We start from the raw sequence: 27,275 nt of genomic DNA, 5'->3' as shown, positions 1-27,275 counted from the left end.
ATTACTTTTTGAAAAATGTAATCTCAAGAATGACAATCGATACAGAGGATGACATTAGTGGTAAAACAACAGTTATTATAAGGAAGTAGAAGTTGATGCTTGAACGGATTGTTCGCCCGATTCTGCATCTGGACTTCCTATCCCCTGATCAATAAGCTATCCTAACCGTAGTCATTCCTCACTCAGGACCTTCCATTGTAGTGTTTACCGTAAACAATGTTACAGTAAATGATGAAATGACAGATAAGGAAGCAGTCACAGTTTTCATATATTGTTTTGCTGAATCATGTATGTGGGCTGTGTTCCAAGATTCAAAGCAGGGTGGTGTTAGTTTTTTCACAAACCAAAAACTAAGTATCAAGTTTTAATGACACACTTAGAGGGAATGCAACAGAAGCTTTGTTTACACAGAAATTAGTAATCAGACACTATCAGGTGCATTTTCATATCCCGACTAATATGCCCAATGAGGGATGGAATATTGCGAGAATTACTATAGAAACCAAACCCGCAACAATCTCAAAACTTAACAGTATAGCACATATGTTGTAACAGAGAGGTCTATATCCCTACCTTCAGACAATGTCAAAACGCAAGAAAAAAAAATGTGAACCAAAGAAAAATCTAGGTTCATCTGGAGTTCAATTTACCAAAGCTCTGGGGATCCACCATGCCTGCAACAAAAATGAAGCAATGATGCACATATAAACAGATACAACTAGAAACTTCCCCAACACCAAAGAATTTAAGTCAAACTTATATTTCCAAAATGTCAATAAAAATATAACACAAGATAACATATATACATGCAAAAATGAAATGATATTTGATTGAAACTACTTAGTCCTCATCCCCAAAAGCAGCTGAGGCAACATGATGTGACATGCCAATTCAGATCTGCTTACCGAACATAAAGGATTTCATTATATTATCAGTTACATTGCAACACTAATAATTCCAATAGTTGGAATTAGAAATAATGCATTTGCAAAAATGCTCTAAAACTGTAACAAAAACGGGGGACACACGAGTATACTTAACAAATGTAATGGTTTATTAATCATAAAGTGAATCAATATAAGTAAAATAAACGGATGGGAGAAATCTGTAAAGTGAGAAGTGAAAGAAGTGAAAGAAGTGGATTAGATAAGAAAACGTTATTAATCCCCAGTGGGGAAACTCATTTGCCACCAAAAAACTCATACAGACAACAATAGACACAGTCCACAGAGCACAACAGACAAAAAACACATTACAAAGAATAAATAACACCAGAAAATGCCATATGAAACATGATCGACATCAGAAAGACGCTAAATCCAAAAACCACATCTAAAGGTATTAAAACATCGAACTGCTGCTGGAATGAAAGACCTTCTGAGTCGTTCAGTAGAACACTGAGGCATCCTGAGTCTCTCACTAAATGAGCTTCTGAGTCCATTAAAAACAGTGTAATGGATGGCCTTCAAAAGAAACAATCGTTTTTAACTTGGCCCTTGTTCTCTTTTCTACAATGACCTCTAGTGAGTCCGGGGTAAGGCCAATCACTGAGCCAGCCTCTCTGATGATCTTATTGATCCTGTTTTTATCATCCACAGTGATGCCCCCCCCCCAGCAGAGCACAGCATAGAAGAGGACACTGGCTAAGATCCCCTGGTAAAAAGCATGAAGAAGCTTTCTGCTGATATCAAAGGATCTTAGTTTCTTTCCTCAAGAAGAGAAGTCTTGACTGAGCCTTTTTAATTACAGTATCAGTGTTCTTTTTCCAGTTTAATTTACTGTCCAATTGCACGATAATGTGGGTAAATATAGCATGGGTGTGGTGCTGTGACAGCAAAGAAAAAGAAAATTAAAAGTTACAACAAAGGTCTGTGATGAGAGGAGATCTGCCCACAAATTACTGGCGCTGCTCAAGCTTTAATGGATTGGGCACACCACGCCTAGGTGTGTCTAATGACACTGATTACGCTCCAATTAATTAAATTACCTGGTGATGCTGTCCTTTTCATTCACCCATTTGGGACTGCACTGATAGAATGATGAGTTATACAGTGTTAGTTCATACTTCCTCCTCAACACTAACCATGCCACGTTGTCTATTCAAAACAATGAAGATTATCAAATTGTGCTCAGGACAAAATACTGAAATATACTGAAATAAGTTTCCAGACACTTGTTCCAAAAGGCAATTTATCAACATTTTTTATTCCAATATTGTGATTAAGCCACAAACTAACATCTGTTGTCAAAGCAATGGCCTGATTTCCTTTGGTGTGACCTGTCCAATGATTTCTTGTTCGCTCTCAGGACTAGAACCTGCAGAACAGGGAACCCTTGTTGAATGTGGCGGACAATGTTTCACACTTTATATTCACCTTTTCTCTGTTGAAGTATTGCATTATGTGTTTTGTAATTGCTGCATGCTAAGTTAGGAGTATATGCTTTACAGATTAACAGATAAACAGAATCTCTAAATACACTAGAGCAGTGGAGGGTATTCTTTTGGTGACCTCATGATTTAATTTCTCCTTTTCACTATGTTTTGTCGCTAATTGTGACCTCTAGTGCACAGCGGGGACTAAAGTGTCTGTATTTGCTGATGTTTGTTTTTCAGAGACTTTATTGTTATTTAGTGGCAAATCAGATACTGATACAAAAACACAGCTCCCAAAAAATGACTCGCATACTATATCATCATCATCATGTAAAATGCCATAGTATGTCATAACTCGGTGTTACCAAGTTTTCAGGGGATTTATTCATGATGTAGTGTCATGGGATCTAATTTGGCTCCTCTATTTCAGCTCAGACTGCAGTTTGCTATCTGACCATGGGGTGGCAGTATCACATTATCTTTGATGAGTTTGCCTCGTGAATCAAAATATAATTCTCATTTAAAAAAGTGTCAATTGAATTATTTCATCACCCAAAACATAATGCAAGACATTTTTCAGTGACAAAGAGAGGGGAGGGAGGACAACAGGCAGGACATCAGGGTGAGACTGTTAACACTGCATATCCTTAAATGAAAGGGTCTGTGTGGGTGAGAGAGAGAGAGGGGGGGAGGGAGAGAGGGAGAGAGAGAGAGGGGGGGGGGGGGTTGAGAGAGAGGGATGGAGATAGGGGGTGAGAGAGAGAGAGAGAGAGAGAGAGAGAGAGAGAGAGAGAGAGAGCAGCCATTCACAGCAAAACTGAGTGTTAAAAACCTCGAGTTCTGACCAAGCCTCCCAGACTGTGTGCTGTGAGTGGACCGTGCAGCTCTCAGAAGGTTTACTGTGTCTCTATCAGCTGTTCCACATGGAATTTCAAAATTTAACTCGGCCTGAATAAAGTTCAGGTGAAAGTGGATGGATCTTAAGACAGGAATTGCTGCACTATGGAGATGTTTGCCAGGCAGTGCTTTGTTTGGATACTTCTGGAAGGAGCCTTTTGTTCGGTAAGTAAAAGAACTAGACTGGAGAAACATTGAGCAAGACGGTGGAAAGTACTCAAGAAGTGTAGTTGTGAGCCATCTATGCATTTTAAGTCTTGGTTTATTTTTCTGCTACATTTTACATCTAAATAATAATTTGTATGCCACCATATATTTCTGTAAAGTGGGTATTTTGCAGTTTACATGCCAACATACCCAATAAGCTGTTTAAATATGATGCATTTTAATCTAAATTTGTTTAGTTAGATCATCAACCAGATTAAAAATGTAATAACATTGAACAGATATTCTTGGAGAATTAGAGTGAGTATTCACTGAATCCCTGATCATTCTTATTCATTTATTTCCACTTTAATGATTTCTCTCCAAAATTGTCTGTATAGTTGGTTCTTGGGCAACATCATGCCAACTTCACCATCAGCAAGAGGGCATCGACTGAACTCAACAGAGACCAAGACCCTTCTTCAGAGAAAGACTGGGCGCGTCAAACTAGAAGTTTGATTCAGAGCACCAAGCTACCCATCAGTCCTCTAATTCCTCTTTCAAAGCAGGGACTTCTGGAAATACTTGGAGGAAACTCCCAGTCACACACCAACCCGTCCTCAAAGATAAAGCTTCGTCCCATCATGAAAGTCCAAGCAACGTCTAAATTCTCCAGAACGTTAAGCTGGGGCGACTTTTACTCAAACATCAAAACCATCAAACAGAATTTGCTGATAATGGGCAAGATTGTGGATCACGGGAACGGCTCTCTTGGAGTCTACTTCCGCCCCAACTCCACAGGTGTGGGCAACTTTTCGTGAGCCTCGTCCCACCGATGAAAGAGGTGGAGTTTGATCTGGAGCGTCAAAGCGTGGTCAACCCCAAAGACTCGAAGACGTTCATGTGTAGCACTAGAAGCCTATCTTCTGGCCACATCTTCTGGCCACCAGTGGCAGTACTGAGCGCTCTGCAGCTGAGCAGCACGGCAGTTGCTCAGTGATGAAGCAGTCCTGTTCCAGTTTTCCTCATGTCGTGTCTTGTATGCGGCAGTTCTGTTGAAGTGATGAGGAAGGATGCTCCGTGGACACTGTTCTTGCTGGTATAATAAAGTTTAATACAAACAAGCAACACATGCCATTACGGACGTCTAGATCGTCCGGAGGTCTCAAGTCGAATCCGAAAGTCCCCCCTTCTAGGGCGCTCGCTTCATCTTTATATAGGGTACATGTCATGCAACATCTGGGCGGAACATAAAGAGAATGTATGTGGCCCCCTCATTCTACACATCCACCCTTCTGCCCCTGGTCTCCTGCACATCTGGTTTTCATCTAAGACAAATACACTTGGGGTCTTCGCTGTACTGTGTAAGGCCTGAAAATATACCACACTCATACAGATGATGATCGCAATCCCATATCACCATCATGTCCAACTTGGATTTTATGCATCCATGTAAAGAGATGAAAGTGACAATAACACCAAGAGACACTTGTTAACCCTCAGGGCATTCCCTCCTCTTAGGTATGGGCCGTGACCTCGTGAGCTGAGTTTAACCAGGAGGGTCATCATGTCTGTCTGGCACACAAAACAACAGATACTCTGCAATCCAGGCCTGCCCGTCTCAATCCTATTCTCTTCTTATCTTTCCAGATTTGTTCAGAGGCAGCGCGGAGTGTCAGGTTCAGCTACAGTATCAGCTGTCAGGGATTGGAGTCAGATCAAAGTGGGATATTGAAAAGAGTGAGATCCACACCCAGACTCCTAACCGTACAAAGAAGCCAAGGAGCAAACCCCCCTCCCCCCGGGAGTTGTAATGGGAGCGGGCGATTACTCCTGTGTACCACAGTCATTTGTGCCAACCTGAGGGAGCCACAGTGGACGACTGCATGCAGCCAACGATGAGGCCTTGCATTGCAGAGGCCAAAACTAGGTGATCCCTAATCACGCCATATAGTGGGAATTCTGTAAAGCTCATTAATTGCAGCAGACAACAAACCAACATTCACCCCATCCTGGTCCATGTTAATCTGGTGTTATCCTGTCTGCTGCTTTGTGACGAACTATTCTCCTCTTCCCCCTCCAAAACCAAGAGAAAATAGTTTAATGTGGTCGTAACAGTAGTAAATTATGGGAATTATGTGTATTATGTGTTTTACTGCAACACTTTTGCTTCATTGATACACAGATTTTCGTACCAGCATTTTTATTCTTGGATGAAATTTGTTTGTGAACAATCTATCTCCCTCTCTTTCTATATTTTTGGTATTATAGGTATTAGTGCAGATTTCTATTCCCTTTCAGATCTTAACATAACCTGGTCATTGTTGATTCAATTATTAAGTGATGCTGGCAGCTTGCAGCATCACACAACCTTCTAAGGACAATAGAAAATGAGATCCATACTCCATGCATTGAGAAACTTTATTTATATTTTCAACCTTCATTATACATGGTTGGTTACTTCTTATATGATAGAAATCTAATGATTAGAACCCCGACAAAGAACCAAAGGATACACTCGATAAACATCTTATATAGTGAAAACAACAAAAGGCAAGTGATTTCAGCTTCAGTATGCTGCACATTTACGGTTATACAGCAAAATTACTTCAATTTTCAGCAGACCACAAAAACAGAACACAACACAAGGAAAAGGCCTCTCGAATAGAAACACAATCTAAAAGCAAATGTATGTTGAGTGATTTTAGAATATGGATCATCTTTTAACGCCCTACACCAGAGTTTTGGCTGTCAGCAAACTGACTAGCAGGGTCACCAGTGAGGCCAACTGGCCTGAGGCACTGCTCGGGTTCACCATTCTGGCTGTAAGAGAAGAATTAAAGTTTAGAGTACATAAAATGTATGCATCAAGATTAGTGTTATCAAAAGAGCAAAAGTCATGAGGAGAGAAGAGGGTTTTACCTTTCCTATTGAGCGGCATGGTAAGTGGTCCTAGTGAGATGCCCGTCATGGCATGCTGGGATACGTCCCTTGCAACTCGGTTGTGGTGGCCTGGGTAGCAGTGCTGCAGGAAAACACCATTAGAGGTTTCTGTTAACGCACCTTTTAATAATCTATCCAAACTCATTACGAACGCACACAAACACAGTAGCACTTACAGCAGTGCAGTTGCTGTGTCTCTTAAGACACAGGTGGACCTGGCAGTGCAGGTAGATGGATGAAAAGTTAGTAAAGGTGAACATATTGAAGGAGAATCGGGCCACAGTGGAGATGCCGTTCGCAACCAGCTCTACTGTACCATCTGCTGGGTTAGGACACCTGGAGGGAGATAGAAGTTACAATGTTACCAGCTGGACTATAAAATAAACAGGGTTAAGTTGTGAAAGTGAGGAAGGGTGGAGCGAGTGAAGAGAGGCCCTTCTAGAGTAAATCATTTTCTGGGTAATCAAGAACCAGTGATCAGAATGCTAAACTACATGAAGTTGCAATAGCTTGTTTACTCTTCATGTATGAGATCCCAGCGGACAGGGTAGCTGGCTAGGTTGACTGGCGTGGCCCAACAAGAGTCCACAATGGTGGAGATCTGCCTTGCATCGACTCCTTCTGTCCGAATCTCCACATATAGCCTCTGGTCAACTTCCATTTCTATGTTGCTGCCACTGGCCAGGGGGTAGCGGAAGCCAGCGTCCTGGTAGGGGATCATTCTCACATGATACTGTCCATGGCCTGATGGAAGCTTCTTTCTCACAATGCTGCGAAAAAAACAACAAAGAAGTTGATTGCACTTGAGAAGGACCAATTCACTGGCTAGTTCTTGGTAACAACGTCTTGTTGACACATTCACAGAACAGGGACAGTTTTTTTTCTTTTCTTTTAACTTTTTTTCGTATTGTTGGTTGAAATGGCAAGTTTATTGAATGCATTGGGTGCAGAATGTGGGTAGTGGAGAAATTACACAACATTTATGACAACAAAGGGATAAATTATAACTAACTATTTTCAGTCTTTGTCATCATCGAGCATCACTGTCGCAGAAGATAAGTACTCAAAAAAGGTTTGAGGTGCAGATGTAGCACTGTTAATATATGGTACTGTTATTGAAAACATAAATATTGAAACATACGTCATGACGTATCACTATGGACATATGTTCACTTTAACAAGGATTGTGGTAATTGTATTTAGTTAGCATAAAACATGTAAAGTAGATGGTGTTGTTATTGTTACCTCTCTACAGGGTTGATGCCCACATCCATAGACAGGGCCTGGGTCAGAAGGTATTCACACCAGAAACGCAAATTAATGTTCCTCTGGCGGTTGATTAGCCCTCCATGAGGGTCCACGTCGCCCTGAATGGTGTTCTCATAGACGAAATGGGTTCCGTTGCTCTTAAAATTGAAATGACAAAATGGTAAACTTAAGTAAGTTGCTTGTACTTGTAATATGTCTGATGGAGCACATTAACGTCTAAAATGGACTGTACCCTGAGAGCTGTCCCACACAGATGGTCGTCATTGTTAAAGCGGAACACCAGTCGTCCGTCCTGGAGGGTCCCATTGCAGGAGTCATCTCGGAGGTGGAGGGCGCTGGAGTGGAAGCCAGCTTCAAACAGCTGGCAGCGCGACAAAGACATGGTGCCTGAACTACTGGAACAACTGATGGACGAGTCTACGTGTATATATAAATAAATAAGAGAGAGAGAGAGAGAGAGAGAGAGAGATTTTTTTAAAGTTCTGTAGTGTTTGTAGCTAATCTCATAGTTAAAGCTGCACTAATCAATATTTTCCTGGATTAAATAACTACTATATATGTAATTTGAAAGGTGTTGCTCATAGTGACAAACCCACAGAGTTGTGACTCACAGATATTGTAACAATCCTATAGGTTTATATTGACCATTTAAATCATTTTAATGCTGTTTCCATGAAATCATGTTTCGTCTCTCATTTTGGCATTGTGCACGGTTCACATTACTGCAATACCCATGAGCCTTGGCTGAGATTTGTTCAGGGGTGCCATTCAGATTGGCTGAATTCATTTAAAACTGACGCAGAATTTAAAAGTGAATTGGTATGAACCGTAATCTTTAGCTTCCACATGCCGTCAGTCGTGCACAAACTGAATTCTAAGCTCTGGGATTGGATATGATGGCAAAAGAACGATGATAAACCGACACCCGAGTGGATATTATTGTTCTGTGGTCTTACGTTGGTGTATATTTCACAAACAGTGCCGTTGTACTACGAAGCAATTTCTACTACTCATCTTACACATATCACATCCAGGATCTATAAAACAATGGAGCTGCCCTCACCGTAGCTCTCATTGTTGGGCCGATGGTAGTCCTCAGCACAGAAGCAGCCGTACACACCGTGCTTCTTTCCACACCACTCATACTCTGTGCAGTCCAGCTGTTCACAGGGGTCTGACTCAGCTATGGAGATTGTGGGGAAAGGATGAGAGTGATGAAACAGAAAAAAACAAGTAACAAAATACCTTTTTCCACAAGTAGGACAAATGGTAAAGTTCTGTTATCTCTCATTCATTATTTTGATTATATATAACAATCATAAACAGCGGTATTAGCTGCAATCCAGGGGAAATGGGCATAACCTTGAAGTAATAACTACAGCGACTGTATGACTGACATGTTAATAACGTGAACAAATTACTAAGAGATTATACAAACTCCAATTCACCTGTCGTCTGAGGAGTCGTCGTACCTATGAAAACAAACACATAGATATAATTGGATAAAAATCAGTCTGCTCTGCTAACATCAAAAACAAAAGTCAGTTAGTAACTTGTTAACTTGTAAGTTAAAGCAAAGCAATGCCTTGGGTGCGGTACCTCTGCAAACTCGACACTGGCAGAGGATGTAAATTGTGTATTATTCAAATATGTATTGATTTTGTATCAAATTTTGTCATTTAGTCATTTTTCTGTATTCATTGTTCTGAATAATCTTTATCCCTTTCCTGCCCCTTTAGACTGCTTCTTCTGCTACTGTATTGTGACATGTGAATTTACCCTCTTGGGTTGTTGTTGAGGCAACAGTTGTTGATGTTGGGGTGGCGGTTGTTGTTGTTATGGTAGTTGTTGTTGGGGCTGCAGTTGTTGATGTTGGGGGAGCAGTTGTTGATGTTGGGATGGCGGTTGTTGTTGTTATGGCAGTTGTTGTTGGGGCTGCAGTTGTTGATGTTGCGGGAGCAGTTGTTGATGTGGGGATGGCGGTTGTTGTTGTTGTTATGGCAGTTATTGTTGGGGCTGCAGTTGCTGATGTTGGGGGAGCAGTTGTTGATGTTGGGATGGCTGTTGTTGTTGTTGTTATGGCAGTTGTTGTTGGGGCTGCAGTTGTTGATGTTGGGGTGGCGGTTGTTGTTGTTATGGTAGTTGTTGTTGGGGCTGCAGTTGTTGATGTTGGGGTGGCGGTTGTTGGGGTGGCGGTTGTTGTTATTATGGCAGTTGTTGTTGGGGCTGCAGTTGTTGATGTTGGGGTGGCAGTTGTTGTTGTTATGGTAGTTGTTGTTGGGGCTGCAGTTGTTGATGTTGGGGTGGCGGTTGTTGGGGTGGCGGTTGTTGTTGTTATGGCAGTTGTTGTTGGGGCTGCAGTTGTTGATGTTGGGGTGGCGGTTGTTGGGGTGGCGGTTGTTGTTATTATGGCAGTTGTTCTTGGGGCTGCAGTTGTTGATGTTGGGGTGGCGGTTGTTGTTGTTATGGTAGTTGTTGTTGGGGCTGCAGTTGTTGATGTTGGGGTGGCGGTTGTTGGGGTGGCGGTTGTTGTTATTATGGCAGTTGTTGTTGGGGCTGCAGTTGTTGATGTTGGGGTGGCGGTTGTTGTTGTTATGGTAGTTGTTGTTGGGGCTGCAGTTGTTGATGTTGGGGTGGCGGTTGTTGGGGTGGCGGTTGTTGTTATTATGGCAGTTGTTGTTGGGGCTGCAGTTGTTGATGTTGGGGTGGCGGTTGTTGTTGTTATGGTAGTTGTTGTTGGGGCTGCAGTTGTTGATGTTGGGGTGGCGGTTGTTGGGGTGGCGGTTGTTGTTGTTATGGCAGTTGTTGTTGGGGCTGCAGTTGTTAATGTTGAGGTGGCGGTTGTTGGGGTGGCGGTTGTTGTTATTATGGCAGTTGTTGTTGGGGCTGCAGTTGTTGATGTTGGGGTGGCGGTTGTTGTTGTTATGGTAGTTGTTGTTGGGGCTGCAGTTGTTGATGTTGGGGTGGCGGTTGTTGGGGTGGCGGTTGTTGTTATTATGGCAGTTGTTGTTGGGGCTGCAGTTGTTGATGTTGAGGTGGCGGTTGTTGTTGTTATGGTAGTTGTTGTTGGGGCTGCAGTTGTTGATGTTGGGGTGGCGGTTGTTGGGGTGGCGGTTGTTGGGGTGGCGGTTGTTGTTGTTATGGCAGTTGTTGTTGGGGCTGCAGTTGTTGATGTTGGGGTGGCGGTTGTTGGGGTGGCGGTTGTTGTTATTATGGCAGTTGTTGTTGGGGCTGCAGTTGTTGATGTTGGGGTGGCGGTTGTTGTTGTTATGGTAGTTGTTGTTGGGGCTGCAGTTGTTGATGTTGGGGTGGCGGTTGTTGGGGTGGCGGTTGTTGTTATTATGGCAGTTGTTGTTGGGGCTGCAGTTGTTGATGTTGGGGTGGCGGTTGTTGGGGTGGCGGTTGTTGTTATTATGGCAGTTGTTGTTGGGGCTGCAGTTGTTGATGTTGTGGGAGCAGTTGTTGATGTTGGGGGAGCAGTTATTGTGGCAGTATTACACAAACTGGTCCCACAACAGGATGGTCCACTGCTTATGCTTCCAACGCTTTGCATGAAAGGAAGGCTACCCAGGCTTGCAGTAGCTGCACACAGATTTGTAGATACACAGCCAAAAGCTGGAGAAGTGCCGGACCCACTTGTCACTGTAGAGGAAAAATCATCGTTTAACTACATAGCCTTCATTGTTTTAAGTTTGCTAATTGATTAAAATAAGTAATACCACAATTTAGAATATACTTAAAAAATCAGAAATAAAAGTATTTTCACTTTGCACGTGTTTATTACTATACTTTGAATACTATTGAATTATGACATGTAACATTTTGGGAATATTACAACATCAAAACTTAAGTGTATTGACTTTTCTTGAAGTAACTAGTCACTATAACTGTCATATGAATGTAATGCAGTAAAAAGTACAGTAATTACCATTGATATTTAGTGGACTGTAAGTATTAAGTAGCACATCATAGAAATACTACAAATACTATAGAACAGCAGTTCAGGACATGTATTTCTTTACTTTCCTCCACTGGTTGATTTTCCAGATCTTACATGTAGTCGGTTTGAGATACTTTAAGGTTGTAAAATACTTTTTGGAAACCACGTATGATTAAGACTCACCACTCGCTTGAAAGCAGCGGTTCTCCTCCCCCCTACATTGTACTTGAGAAGTACATTGAGACGTGATGGGGTTACAAGTGAAACACTGTAGGGTGTTATATGTCTCAGCAGCAGGGACTGAAAGAGAAAAAACATAATTAGTTTGACGAAGAGAGAACATTTAAACTTCAAAAAATGTAAGCATGTCAAAGTCTATTTCGTATTTCTTCATCTTAAATGAGGTATTTATACATCTGTACTTACACAGTAGAGTTTCTGTGTTGCAATTATCTGTGTTGCAGCACTTAAAAGATGCAACTACACTCGAAAATCCCAAGTTGGCTGAAAATGTCTGAGAGCCTGTGGCTGGACACAGGGAGGATGATGCACACGCCTTGAATATGTGCTGTGCTGGAGTTCCAAATGAAGTGGCTACAAAATAAAAGGTTGAGTTCGTCAATATTAACAGAAAGAACACATAACTCTGCAGTACATTTATTTCACTCAAAAGTAGAACATGGTATAAAGAAATGCCCACCTTGAATGGAAGCTGTTACACACATCGTCTCTGAGGAACATGTGACTAGCGTTGTGTTTGAACACTGCTGATCTGTGCATGTCTGACATTGAAGTGCCCGAACTGAAATTGGGAGAAAAAATTGACCATGAATAATGATCACATCTCAAATGTCAAATCAAATATCTGAAGTGTATTGATGGTTTGTAAAGACTGAAAAGTCCTCTTCTACTTCTTCCCCTTCTTCTGAACCAGGATTGTAAATAATATGAGGTTGTAATTTCTAAAAATGGTTTAAGTGTCTAATATTCACTACTTGACTCTTTACTCCACCACACATATCTATATACTTGCACAGCCACGTTTTGTCATATATATTGCCTAGGAATTATAATTTATCAAATTATATATATAACAATCATAAACAGCGGTATTAGCTGCAATCCAGGGGAAATGGGTATAATCTTGAAGTAATAACTACAGCAACTGTATGACTGACATGTTAATAACGTGAACAAATTACTAAGAGATTATACAAACTCCAATTCACCTGTCGTCTGAGGAGTCGTCGTACCTATGAAAACAAACACATAGATATAATTGGATAAAAATCAGTCTGTTCTGCTAACATCAAAAACAAAAGTCAGTTTGTAACTTGTTAACTTGTAAGTTAAAGCAAAGCAAAGCAATGCCTTGGGTGCGGTACCTCTGCAAACTCCACACTGGCAGAGGATGTAAATTGTGTATTATTCAAATATGTATTGATTTTATATCAAATTTTGTCATTTAGTCATTTTTATTTTTCATTTTTCTGTATTCATTGTTCTGAATGATCTTTATCCCTTTCCTGCCCCTTCAGACTGCTTCTTCTGCTACTGTATTGTGACATGTGAATTTACCCTCTTGGATTGTTGTTGAGGCAACAGTTGTTGATGTTGGGGTGGCGGTTGTTGTTGTTATGGTAGTTGTTGTTGGGGCTGCAGTTGTTGATGTTGGGGGAGCAGTTGTTGATGTTGGGATGGCGGTTGTTGTTATGGCAGTTATTGTTGGGGCTGCAGTTGCTGATGTTGGGGGAGCAGTTGTTGATGTTGGGATGGCGGTTGTTGTTATGGCAGTTGTTGTTGGGGCTGCAGTTGCTGATGTTGGGGGAGCAGTTGTTGATGTTGGGATGGCGGTTGTTGTTGTTGTTATGGCAGTTGATGTTGGGGCTGCAGTTGTTGTTGGGGCTGCAGTTGTTGATGTTAGGGGACCAGTTGTGGCAGTGTTACACAAACTGGTCCCACAACAGGATGGTCCACTGCTTATGCTTCCAACACTTTGCATGAAAGGAAGGCTACCCAGGCTTGCAGCAGCTGCACACAGATTTGTAGATACACAGCCAAAAGCTGGAGAAGTGCTGGACCCACTTGTCACTGTAGAGGAAAAATCATCGTTTAACTACACAGCCTTCATTGTTTTAAGTTTGCTAATTGATTAAAATAAGTAATACCACAATGTAGAATATACTTAAAATATCAGAAATAAAAGTATTTTCACTTCGCACGTGTTTATTACTGTACTTTGAATACTATTGAATTATGACATGTAACATTTTGGGAATATTACAACATCAAAACTTAAGTGTATTGACTTTTCTTGAAGTAACTAGTCACTATAACTGTCATATGAATGTGGTGCAGTAAAAAGTACAATAATTACCATTGATATTTAGTGGACTATAAGTATTAAGTACCACATCATAGAAATACTACAAATACTATAGAACAGTAGTTCAGGACATGTATTTCTTTACTTTCCTCCACTGGTTGATTTTCCAGATCTCACATGTAGTCGGTTTGAGATACTTTAAGGTTGTAAAATACTTTTTGGAAACCACGTATGATTAAGACTCACCACTCGCTTGAAAGCAGCGGTTCTCCTCCCCCCTACATTGTACTTGAGAAGTACATTGAGACGTGATGGGGTTACAAGTGAAACACTGTAGGGTGTTATATGTCTCAGCAGCAGGGACTGAAAGAGAAAAGAACATAATTAGTTTGACGAAGAGAGAACATTTAAACTTCAAAAAATTTAAGCATGTCAAAGTCTATTTCGTATTTCTTCATCTTAAATGAGGTATTTATACATCTGTACTTACACAGTAGAGTTTCTGTGTTGCAATTATCTGTGTTGCAGCACTTAAAAGATGCAACTACACTCGAAAATCCCAAGTTGGCTGAAAATGTCTGAGAGCCTGTGGCTGGACACAGGGAGGATGATGCACACGCCTTGAATATGTGCTGTGCTGGAGTTCCAAATGAAGTGGCTACAAAATAAAAGGTTGAGTTCGTCAATATTAACAGAAAGAACACATAACTCTGCAGTACATTTATTTCACTCAAAAGTAGAACATGGTATAAAGAAATGCCCACCTTGAATGGAAGCTGTTACACACATCGTCTCTGAGGAACATGTGACTAGCGTTGTGTTTGAACACTGCTGATCTGTGCATGTCTGACATTGAAGTGCCCGAACTGAAATTGGGAGAAAAAATTGACCATGAATAATGATCACATCTCAAATGTCAAATCAAATATCTGAAGTGTATTGATGGTTTGTAAAGACTGAAAAGTCCTCTTCTACTTCTTTCCCTTCTTCTGAACCAGGATTGTAAATAATATGAGGTTGTAATTTCTAAAAATGGTTTAAGTGTCTAATATTCACTACTTGACTCTTTACTCCACCACACATATCTATATACTTGCACAGCCAAGTTGTGTCATGTATATTGCCTAAGAATTGTAATGTATCAAATTATATGTATAACAATCTTAAACAGCGGTATTAGCTGCAATCCAGGGGAAATGGGTATAATCTTGAAGTAATAACTACAGCAACTGTATGAATGACATGTTAATAACGTGAACAAATTACTAAGAGATTATACAAACTCCAATTCACCTGTCGTCTGAGGAGTCACCGTACCAATGAAAACAAACACATCGCTATAATTGGATAAAAATCAGTCTGCTCTGCTAACATCAAAAACAAAAGTCAGTTAGTAACTTGTTAACTTGTAAGTTAAAGCAAAGCAAAGCAATGCCTTGGGTGTGGTACCTCTGCAACCTCCACACTGGCAGAGGATGTAAATTGTGTGTTATTCAAATGTGTATTGATTTTGTATCAAATTTAGTCATTTAGTTATTTTTCTTTTTCATTTTTCTGTATTCATTGTTCTGAATGATCTTTATCCCTTTCCTGCCCCTTTAGACTACTTCTTCTGCTACTGTATTGTGACATGTGAATTTACCCTCTTGGGTTGTTGCTGAGGCAACAATTGTTGATGTTGGGGTGGCGGTTGTTGTTGTTATGGTAGTTGTTGTTGGGGCTGCAGTTGTTGATGTTGGGGGAGCAGTTGTTGATGTTGGGGTGGCGGTTGTTGTTGTTGTTATGGCAGTTGTTGTTGGGGCTGCAGTTGTTGTTGTTGGGGTGGTGATTGTTGTTGTTATGGCAGTTGTTGGGGCTGCAGTTGTTGATGTTGGGGGAGCAGTTGTTGTTGTTGGGGTGGCGGTTGTTGTTGTTATGGCAGTTGTTGTTGGGGCTGCAGTTGTTGATGTTGTGGGAGCAGTTGTTGTTGTTGGGGTGGCGGTTGTTGTTGTTGGGGTGGCGGTTGTTGTTGTTATGGCAGTTGTTGTTGGGGCTGCAGTTGTTGATGTTGGGGGAGCAGTTGTTGATGTTGGGGTGGCGGTTGTTGTTGGGGCTAAAACAAATAATTTAAATGGATCATTTCTTTTTTGCTTTTTTTGGTATTTTTGTCAGACACATATGCAACGCTGATTATTGTAATATGTGTGGTATTTGTTATGTACGTTGGTACATAGAGGGTGATAAGAAGCTGTACTAGGAGGGACTTAGGACCCAGGGGAGCATGGAACCTGTAGTCTGTACCGTGTTAGTAGGAAGTTATGCTAATAAAGAGTTGCAGTTAAGAGCAGTTTGTTCTCACGTGCATATATGTTCATTTAAAAACACAACAATATGTATTTTAATTCATTTTTAGGCCGTCAGGGCCTGCAAGGCCTTCTCTGCTGGCCTAAACAGAATCACAAAGCTATATATATTTTATAATTTAATAATTTTTCTTAAATACACTACATGTATTATAATTTATCAAAATATTTTTCCCATTATCTTATTTTCTCATTGCACAGCTACTGTCTTCCTCAGTTGCTCTGCTTCCAGTGCAGCTTGTTTTAAGTGGAGCTTTTATCCAATCAGATTTCACCTCTGTGTCTCTAGGTAAGAACAGAGACAGAGTCTCAGGTGCATCCAGTGCAGTTTAAGTGAATGGGGACGATATTGTTGATTGTCATAGTGTTCAACCAATCAGATCTTTAGTTTGACATGTTGGGCGTATTCTTTGACGTGTCAGCACCTGCTAGCCGGTTTATAATGACATCAGCATTACATGCCGCTCAGTGTCCATGTGCAGCTCTGCCGCGAGGTGCAGAGTGTGCTGTGATTGGTCAGTGGGCGAGCACGTGACTATTGTGAAACGAAACTTAACAGCAGGGTAGTGAATCACATCACGTGATGCAGCTCAGCCAATCAAATATGGGCATTCTGACTGAGCGAGATGTACCACACACCATGACACAGGAGACTGAGACGAGGAAAGACATTGCAGAGCAGTACGTTCAAATTGTGAAAGTAAAATCCTATCATAATCTCTTTGGGTCGTGGCTTGTCATTAAGGAATGATGGCGGATCCCACAGCCAGACTAGCTGAGAACATTATATTTTCCTGAATTTAGGTTTTTGCATTTTTTAAATGCTCTAGCATTATTCAAACGACTCATTACTGAACGGTTTAATATGAAAATGTACATAGTTACAGCCTCAAAAATGAATAATAGCTGTGGTGCCATCATGTGGTTATAAGGTGGTATTTCAGCTGCTGGACAGCAGTGAAGGCCCAGGTATAAAATGCATGGCCCGCCACTGGTACACATATCACATCCGGGATCTATAAAACAAAGCAGTGTTTTAAATGGAGCTGCCCTCACCGTAGCACTCATTGTTGGGCTGAAGGTGGTGCTCATCACAGAAGCAGCCGTACACACCGTGCTTCTCACCACACCACTCATACTCTGTGCAGTCCAGCTGTTCGCAGGGGTCTGACTCAGCTATGGAGATTGTAGTGAAAGGATGAGACAAATAGTGACGAAACAAGTAAAAAACAACCTTTTTCCACAAGTAGGACAAATGCTAAAGTTCTGTTAAACTAAGGATTATATCTCTCCTTCATTATTTTGGCTGTCCATAAGCCCAGTGCAAACTTACCACACAGCAAAGCAGAGCGCCACTCAGGGATGTTTAACTCCAAGACAGAGCAGGTGCTGTCGTAGGCGGAGACTGCAGAACACAGCATGCTATTGGCTGGAGTGTAGAGGCAGAGGTCATAGACACAGGAACTGAAAAATGGCTGTGGATCAGAGTGCAGGTGACATGCACTGAATGGACCGCTACTGTTGGTGATGACACTACAGAGCTCAGAGTATTCTTCCATATAGGGACAGTCATCCAATCCATCATCACTCCCTCCATCAGTGGATCCACATCTAGAAAAGAGATGATTTGAGCTGACTTTGTTTACTTTGACATATTTTTCCGTCATATGTGTATTGTTGTTTCTTTATGTAGTGAAGGATTGTTAACCCTGCAAGCTCTTTTCATAACATCTCACCCTGGTTGGCTTGTGGAGGATTTCCAGCTGTGTCCAAAGTGATTGTCATTTTGTGCCAAAGTGCCATTGGGCAAGACTTTGTCATCTGAACGATCCCTGTTGAAGTTTCCACACATGCCTGTGACTCTATTTTGATGGTATTGGGCCAGTCTGACCAGTAAAGTTCTCCGGCCGTCAAAGTGAACTTTCAAGTCAATGGCGTCGACCACGATGTAGCTTCCCTGTCTTACTACCTGAGCTAATGTTCCCACAGTGGTGGGAATAGACACCTCACTTCCATTTACCTGGAAGGAGGAGAGATCAGAGAGAGACGGACAAGAAGGGAGGAGGCACTTGTTAGTAATTATATTTACAATACAGAGATACAGAAAGCTTTTCATCTTGCAAGTAATGAAGAGCTTACCTTTACTCTTTTGTTGGGTCCAATCCTGACATGCACACTCTCTAGTTGATTTGAGAGGTATACATCCACTGCTGACACAAATGACACACGGTTGTTGCCACGGTGATTATTGGTGGCTACTACCTGAAAGTGTTTTTCATTGATGCCGGGGTTCACACTCTCAGTAATGATGTAAGAGCATGTGCCCTGGAAATGGGCCAGTGCCCTATCAAAGGTGATGTAGTGTGGATCGCCCGTAACAGTGCAAGTAGACATCTCGTCAAAACAGCCCAGCTGGCCATTTCTGATGGTGCACTCTTGTGTAGAAGTGCAAGATGCAGCAGAACAGCGCAGGTCATTGGGAGCATGGCATTCACACCGCTGGGAGCAACCCTCTGTCCAGAAGGATTCACCAGCCTGTAACATGTGAGAAAAACAGATGCAATAAAAATCAATGTGTGGTACAATAATAAGACAAAAAGACTGCTATGGGGAATAGGATAAGGAAATTGTCATGGGAATAATGGGCTTCAGAGTGCCGTAGTACACTTGTCACGTTCTGTCAGAAAGGCCCTTTAAATTGTTGTCATGTGATTTGCTATATTTTTACTGTAAAACGATAGTTACATAGCTACATTGCTTGGAACATCACTTGTCACTTTTGAATACCAAGTTATCACTCAGTCTTGTAACTTGCAGCTTTGCGTCATTGTTTCATGAAATTCAATAGTCGCAGCAGAATAGAGGATAAAGTAATCCAAAACTGAGATATGTGTCTGCGTTCCTTGTCTGACTTTTTTCTTAAATGGTGTTGTCTTTAATTATTTTCTTTGTAAAATTATGCAATATGTTCATGTACATATATTTATACAACTTGTGGGCTGTGTATAACAGGTTTAATACTAATAAAATGCAAAAATAAAATAAACTAAAACTACTACAACTACAGTTGGTCAAGGTACAAAATGACAGTTGTGACACACAATATATGTAGCACAGTAAAGTAGCAAATATTTGGTTCTCTGTCAACAGTATTTCTAAATATCTTGTACTTGATAATTTTAGGCAAATGAAATGAGGATCGCTTTTTATTGAGCACACTGATGCTGGCTGATTAAAAAAGAAGACAAAGGGATTCTGATATCTGTGATATAAGAGAGTTGCTTGACCAAAGTCAAATGATTTTGTGCAAAGACTGAAATCACAGAGACTGTCAGATGAATTATTCGGGCACAGTGATACAAATCTGGTTTGTTATCCATTTAGAGCTATATGACTTACATTATAGTAGAACCCGTCATATTGACAGCCACAGCTTTCCACGGGGACACATCTTGTCCCACTCCTGAGAAAACCTTCATTACAGAAACATCCCTCAGAGCAAACCTGCTCACAGATGGCATCAACGCTGCTGGCACAGATGTGACCACAGTCGGTACCACACAGCTCATAATGGCTGTTGGCGGGACATTCAAGTCCTTTATGAGAGAGGAATTAAATGATGCATGTCAGATGGTTGAAAAGTATTCAGTCAATTAACATAGCCTACACGTAGATGCAGTAGGTCGAGACTTCTTTGATTGTTTCCTAGGCTGTTTAAATAGTGGATAAACAACACATTGACTCGTTGACTTACTGCAGGTGGTGTTCTGTCTCCAAGGGTAGATTGGAACATTAGCAGACTGACAGGCACTGACGTATGTCTGAATGGCTCTGCACAGAAGATCTTGGCCTTCACTTCCCGACACGCAAACATCAAACACGCAGTCACTGAAATATGGCGCTGGGTTCACCTCCTCATGGCAGAAGCTTAAGGGTCCGTCAGATGCCTGAATCACCTCACATTGGGCTCTAGCAGGTTGCTCATTGTTGCATTGTGGGCAGGAGGAGCCACACCCATCACTGCAGGTGTAGTTGCTTGCCACTTTCCAGGCTGTCCCAAACTCCTGTGGAGTGGTAACCATCATTCCAGATGGGGTGTGGAAGTCATCATTTGGATTTCCATTGAAGTTTCCACAAAGTCCACATGTTTTTTGTCTGTAATGATGACAATAATTAAATACACCCAGAGTCAAAAATATGTTTAAACATTGAAGCTAAATGATTTAAACATTTGAAATAAAATCTTTTTCAGAATGTAAACTAGAGCATTCAAACATGGGCTGCAGTAAATGGCAGTTACCTGTAACTTGGAGGTACAGAGACAGACACTGTACTATATCCATCGTACATGACCCTCAGGCCAAACTCAGCACTGACATATGTGCGAAATCCACTTGCATAGATTGCAAGACTTCCATTCAGGAGAATAGGTAAGTTTTTAGTTACTCCGTTCACCTTTAACAATGTACAAACAAAATTGGATTAACAATCATAGATTTGTATTTTTGTTGCAACTATTTGGTGCTTTTAAAAATGATAGTTGCAAACCCAGTATAGATTAAAAACAGAAGAAAGTTCAGGAGAAAGAATATCTCCAACTGTTCAGAATTTGTGTAACTCACCTGTACCACACCACGGCTCTCCCTCGACATGTGCACTCGATAGCCTCCCACATTCACAAAAACTTCTGCTGTGATTGAAACTGGCTGCCCTCTCCACGGCTCATTCTTAGCTTCCACAGAAAATTGGTGAAGCCCATGAGTGGCATTACAAAGGGTCGCCAAAACATAGCGGCAGGTTCCCTGGAAGTCATAGGCCTTGCGATCAAAGGTGAGGTAGTGGGGGTCACCAGAGGCAGAGCAGGTGCCATGAGGGTTGGGATGGCAGCCAAACTCACCCTCCACCACACGGCAGGACTCCTGGGGACCACAGGCGTTGGGGATACAGTGGACTGCCCCAGTAGTGCCATTACAGGAACACAAGCTCTGACATTCCTCACCATCCCAGAATCGCTCTCCTCCTCGCCGATAGCGTCCTTGGTGATGGCATCCGCAGGCTGTAGGTCGCACGCATTGGTTGCCATTAAGGATAAAACCATCATCACACTGGCACCCATCCTGGCACACAGTGTCACAGATGAAAGGGAAAGAGAGGCTGGGGCAGGTGGAAGGACAAGAGCTTCCACAGACTTCATGATGGCTGTTTTGGGGGCAGTTTTGCTCTAGAGAAGAAGAAAAAATCAATTAATTAAGCAAAGTCATTTACATTATATCAAAACAACCCACACCAAAAGGGGGCAAAGTGCTTACCACAGTGAGTTGCATTCCTCCAGCGTCCAAGGGCAACGCCCTGCTGTTGACACATTAGGGCATAATCTCGTAGGACCTCACATAGTGCTGATGCTGGATCTCTAGAGGCTCTAAGGATCCCCACACATGCATTCACATGCTGCTGGGAGTCCTCCATGGCCAAGCATTGGGCAAACGGCCCATGTGGTGAGCCAAGAATGCCACAGTTCTCACGGGAATTGTTATTTGTTGTAGAGTCATGATTTACACTTTCCACACATTGTGCAGCGAGGGAGCCGTCCCGCCAACTGTCCCCAAAGTCCTGAGGGCTGGTGACCAGAATGCCGTTGGGTGTGCGGAAGTCGTCATGTGGCTGGCCATTGTAATTACCACAGAGTCCACCTAATGAACCGTTGTAGATACCAGGTGCAGTGACACGCACAAAGTGAGGCCAAACTGTCTGCACAGTTACACCAAAGGAAGTGCGAATGATGATACTGTGAATGCTGCTGTGGTAGATTTGGATTCGGTTGGACGCCGAGCTGAATGGTAGTCTTATCCGCTGACCGTCAACCTAAGGGGCCATTTGAATAGTAGTTCAAATTACTTTGTAGTTCACAAGATTTAAACAAAAGTATGCGCTATTAAATATTCAGAAGAAACGATTAAATCATTAAAGAACCTAAAACAGTTGTAATAATATTCATATTACTAAACTTTCTCACGTCAGCAATCCTTTTGTCAAATTTGTCTTCATTAGAGTTCAGATGCCTAACTTTTAAAATGGTGGATGTATCACATTGGAATCTGTCTTTTCAAAAAAGTTCCAATCACTTACCTCTACTCTGCTGCTCGCCATCTCAATAGACACGTGTGTTCCCTCTGCCTCAAACTTTAGCAAACTGGAAAAACTCTGCTGGCCTCTGGGCAGTTTTTCTGCTGTCACCACAAAATGTGGGTAACTAGACAATCCCATTACTTTGGCAAGGGTCAATCGACACGCCCCAGGATACAGGTATGTCAATCCATCAAATGTTTGATATGACACTGGGCCTTTTATCCAGCATGTTCCATAGCTGTTAGGTCTGCATCCTCTTTCTCCCTCCTCCACACGGCATGATTCAAGTGGACCGCAACCATGGGAGTGGCAAGTCATGGAGCCATAACTGCAGCTACAACGTCTCCCACAGTCGTCGTCTAGTATAACAGTTTCTCCAGAGCGGTAGTAGCGACCCTCAAAGCTACAGCCACACTCAGCATGAGGGATGCAGACCCCAGCACTAAGTATGTAGCCTGAATTGCAGATGCAGCTCTCCTGGACAGGAAGAGGGCAGTCGAAGGTAGAATTGGGGCTGACACAGGTAGCTGGACATGCTGTGCCTTGCGGCTCAAAGTGGCTGTTTGCTGGGCATTGGATTTCTAGACAAAAGAAAACAAGATGTATCTTGACATCATGACAGCCCAAGGATTATATGAAATAATGTTTTTGACTGACAGACATACCACAGAAGCCTTGCCTCCTCCAGCTTGGCAGCTGTACACCATTCTGTTGACACCGACTTGCATACACATTTAGGGCTTGACACAGAATGGGTTGATATCCTTCTCCTACACACAGATCATAAACACAGCTTTGCAAAAAGTTCTGTGGGGGAAGTTGTTGATGGCAAGCAGCAAAAGGTCCAGAACTGCTCTGGAGGATACCACAATGAGCAGTATTGCTGTATAAAGCTGTCTGAGCCTCAGTACAGTCCGCACAGCTCAGACCTCCACACTGTGCCTCACAACCAGTCTCATTTTCTCCCAATGCTTGCCAGCTGTTGGCGAAATCCACATCAGAGCTTACAACTTCTCCTTGGCGGGTTCGAAAGTCATCCCTGCGATCATTGTTGAAGTTTCCACACAGGCCACATGTTGCATTCTGGTAAGTGTAGGGCACCCTGATCCTAACATAATAATTTGTGTCATAAGACACCTCCAAGCCAAAGTCAGTACTGACGATCACAGAAAAACCTGACTCGTAAACCTGGACCGTGCCATTGTTGAGAGAGAATGGAGTGTCTGCAAAGATGCCATTAACCTGTAAACACACCAACAAGCAAAGACATAGTTGTAAAAAAATTAACAAAATTAAAATATCACAGTAAGTGGAGACTTATTTCTGAATACCGACCTTAACTGCACCACGACGTCCCTTGACAAGCTCAATGGTTTCATTATAGACAAACACTTTGACCAGTCGTGTCCAGGAAACACGAGTGCTGCCCCGATGCTCGTTCTTGCCCTCTACTCTATAGTAGGGCATCCCACGACCACATTGCTCAGAGAGAACATAAGTGCAGGTGCCTTGGAAGCGAAACACTTTGTTATCGAAGGTATAGTAATGTGGATCACCACTAATGGTGCAGGTGCCTCTCCGCACCGTCTGGCAGGTGAACTGAAAGGCAGTAGGTTGGCAGATTTGGGAAAAGGAGCAGCGTTGGTTGTGACACTGCAGGCCTGCTGAGGTGCAGGTGCACTTCTGTGCACAGGTACTGTCACTCCAGAATGAGTCACCAAGCTGCACGAATTCACCTTCAGAAGAATGAAAGGAAAAGTTAACTTCAAGGAATAAACTGAAATGTGTCGACACTATTACTTTTAAAATATCAGGCATTTGACTTGAATTCTTTGTGGACAATTTTGCCTTTGTTTTTATAATAAACAGTAGAACGGTGAGAAAAATTAGGGGATAAAGAAGAGGATGCCTTGCAAGAAAAGTCGCCAGCCGCCTTCAACTTGAGACATTACATTGTCGTGGTCAGCGCTTGCCTTTTGAGAACTACTTTGGCATGAAATGAAAAAACTTAACTTGCAATGCAATTCAATTATATGTCACCATATTCTAATGTAATACCAGTATGGACATTATACTCAGCTGTCTGCAGCAAAAAAGACATTGTTTATTTAATTCAACAAACACTTAATACATATCTCCATTGAGTGGTGATCACATATCCACATTACTGTAAAGAACTACCTATGTTGACCACCCTCTGGTTCTGACCTTACCATTGTAAGTACAGCCTCTTGATCCATGGTCCGTCCGGAAAGCCCAGCGACCGGGCACATTGACATTGCTGCTCAGTCGGAAATTTGAGTTACTGCCTGATGCATTGTTAGAGAATGATCCAGGGATGGTGAAATGGTGAGTGGAGTTCACTGTGTCATATCCAGCCTGGAAATACATGTCACGTGAATAGAAGTAGTTTTATTTTTTGTTTTTGCACATCTGCATTGAGATTTAAGTAAGTCATGGCCACTTCTACATTGTAAGTCACATATCATTGTAATGCCTCTAACCTGTATATTTCGAGTTGTTGAGGCTATTATCCCATAATTCATCAGCACAAATGAGTACTGGCCACCAGAGATCAAGACTGCTTGAACTGTTGTTTTCTGAAAAAAAATTACTTGTGGTTATTATAGTAAATATATGTTGTAATAGGTCAAATACACTATGTGTTTCCTCATTTAGAGCAAGATAACTTACTGTTCCAGTGGTGGGAAAGTAGGCCACCTCATACCATGTTGCAACAAAGACCCAGTTGGCATTGAAACTCAATCCTGGGAAGTAACGATTAATGTCTTGCGTAGCTTGGTGGAGGATGCTGCCACTGGTGTATTGGTTGTAGTAGACCTGACCATTCTCTCTGTTGTCTAAATCTACCCAGAGTGGAGCAATGACGTCCCTGGATCCATGCAGTGGAAACCTTTGAGGGGTGTAACTTCTCCAAGGTGAGTTAAAGGTCAGATGTCCATTGTGGTTCACCTGGAAACAAGTTAACCAGTTCTTACTAACGAAGAATTAGTAACATTTACTACACCCATCAACATATGTATTGCTCGTACTTTATAACCTTATTATAACAATATATTGACAACAACCTAACTGCAGTACTTCTTTAATACCTGTTTCAGTTGAAGTCAAATATAAAGTAGTATTAGTTTAATAACATAGTGCAGTTTGTTTTACTTCTCCAATTTATTCATTAACTTCATTAATTTATTTGTTGCACATTTACAACACAGTTCATGTGATTTACTAACCAGTGGATGAAAAGTGGATTCCTCCACAAAACATAAAAGATATGAATTTTGTATTTGCTAATATTATATTTACATACATAAATCTGATTATGCGGCCGTCCGAAATACAGAAATCGTCGTTGCAGGGGAATGTTAGGAGAACTTCCATCATCTGTGCTGGTGCTTCTTGTTCCGGTTATTAAGTAGAGGGTTCCTAGAAAGAACAAAAGACATCACATTTTTAAGAAGAGATGGAATGTCCTTCCATAGTGTTTTTTTGTACATTTCTACATCACCACACCTAACCTATCATACCAATGTTTGATACAAAATATGCTTTTTGTGTTATTTGTGTTTTTGTGGACTCTTTTAATCTAATATTCTGATCAACCAAAATAAACCTTTTTCCCAGCAGCCATTATGGCATGTTATAGCAGGAACAGAACATATGTCATTGAAAACATTAGAAAAGACAGCATTCTCTCAAAGGCTCACTGGCTTTGCTTTCTGGGACAGTCAAAATTATTTCTGTCCAAAAGTTCTAATTTAAAAAGCAATGTAACACCACCTGAAGATCTTGTTTTCTACACCATAAAATCACCGTTGGACGTCGTTGCAGGTGCAGCACAGTAATCTTTGTACCACATTCCAAGTGCAACCAGAGGGTGGCGGTGAAACACCACCTTTCAACCTGGTAATTATAACTTGTTAACTTGTAAGTTAAAGCAAAGCAAAGCAATGCCTTGGGTGTGGTACCTCTGCAACCTCCACACTGGCATAGGATATAAATTGTGTATTTTGTATATATACATGTCAATATATATATATATATATATATATATAACAATCATGAACAGCAGTATTAGCAGCAATCCAGGGGAAATGGGTATAATCTTGAAGTAATAACTAGAGTGACTGTATGACTGACATGTTAATAACATGAACAAATTACAAAGAGATTATCTAAACTTCAATTCACCTGTCGTCTGAGGAGTCACCGTACCTATGAAAACAAACACATAGATATAATTGGATAACAATCAGTCTGCTCTGCTAACATCAAAAACAAAAGTCAGTTAGTGAATTTACGTAAATACAACAAAAATAAAAATGTATTTAATTGATACATCAGCCTGGTATTTGTAACTTGTTAACTTGTAAGTTAAAGCAAAGCAAAGCAATGCCTTGGGTGTGGTACCTCTGCAAACTCCACACTGGCATAGGATGTAAATTGTGTATTTTGTATATAAGTAGGTCTATATATATATATATATAACAATTACAAACAGCAGTATTAGCAGCAATCCTGGGGAAATGGGTATAATCTTGAAGTAATAACTAGAGCGACTGTATGACTGATATGTTAATAACATGAACAAATTACTAAGAGATTATCTAAACTTCAATTCACCTGTTGTCTGAGGAGTCACCGTACCTATGAAAACAAACACATAGATATAATTGGATAACAATCAGTCTGCTCTGCTAACATCAAAAACAAAAGTCAGTTAGTGAATTTACGTAAATACAACAAAAATAAAAATGTATTTAATTGATACATCAGCCTGGTATTTGTAACTTGTTAACTTGTAAGTTAAAGCAAAGCAAAGCAATGCCTTGGGTGTGGTACCTCTGCAAACTCCACACTGGCATAGGATGTAAATTGTGTATTTTGTATATAAGT

General features: G+C 41.4%; 1 protein-coding gene and 1 pseudogene across 1 annotated transcript; one reads left to right on the top strand and one right to left on the bottom strand.

Moving 5' to 3' along the window:
- Positions 1 to 3,376: 3,376 nt before the first annotated feature.
- LOC142951288 (neurexophilin-1-like) lies at positions 3,377 to 4,415 on the top strand (annotated as a pseudogene).
- Positions 4,416 to 5,822: 1,407 nt separating this feature from the next.
- On the bottom strand, positions 5,823 to 24,752 carry LOC142951287 (alpha-tectorin-like). The gene is made up of 21 exons (XM_076092784.1): positions 24,575 to 24,752; positions 23,697 to 24,097; positions 23,027 to 23,603; positions 22,362 to 22,942; positions 21,545 to 22,097; positions 20,858 to 21,456; positions 20,536 to 20,690; positions 19,990 to 20,390; positions 19,635 to 19,831; positions 18,375 to 18,770; positions 17,972 to 18,255; positions 17,569 to 17,846; positions 17,292 to 17,411; positions 9,076 to 9,099; positions 8,691 to 8,810; positions 7,860 to 8,044; positions 7,604 to 7,764; positions 6,877 to 7,128; positions 6,535 to 6,694; positions 6,338 to 6,440; positions 5,823 to 6,238 (listed from the first exon to the last, which is right to left on the bottom strand). The coding sequence occupies exons 1-21, from the start codon at positions 24,750 to 24,752 to the stop codon at positions 6,147 to 6,149; spliced, it is 5,817 nt and encodes a 1,938-aa protein (XP_075948899.1). The 3' UTR covers positions 5,823 to 6,146.
- Between the last annotated feature and the right edge of the window lie 2,523 nt (positions 24,753 to 27,275).

Source organism: Anarhichas minor, unplaced genomic scaffold (assembly GCF_050575085.1).
Source record: "Anarhichas minor isolate MPS153535 unplaced genomic scaffold, ASM5057508v1 ptg000017l, whole genome shotgun sequence".
Classification (NCBI taxonomy): Eukaryota; Metazoa; Chordata; class Actinopteri; order Perciformes; family Anarhichadidae; genus Anarhichas; species Anarhichas minor.
Note: the sequence above shows the minus strand (reverse complement) of the source record. Positions and strands in the feature narration are given on the sequence as shown.

Bases quoted from the DNA above. Each gene is read 5' to 3' on its own strand.
- LOC142951287 (XM_076092784.1), bottom strand. From the start codon at position 24,752: ATGTATTTCCAGGCTGGATATGACACAGTGAACTCCACTCACCATTTC. The intron at 21,457-21,544 runs GTAAGCACTTTG...CTTCTTCTCTAG, and splicing joins GAGGAATGCAACTCACTGTG to AGCAAAACTGCCCCCAAAAC. The intron at 6,441-6,534 runs GTAAGTGCTACT...GTTTTCCTGCAG, and splicing joins GACACAGCAACTGCACTGCT to CACTGCTACCCAGGCCACCA.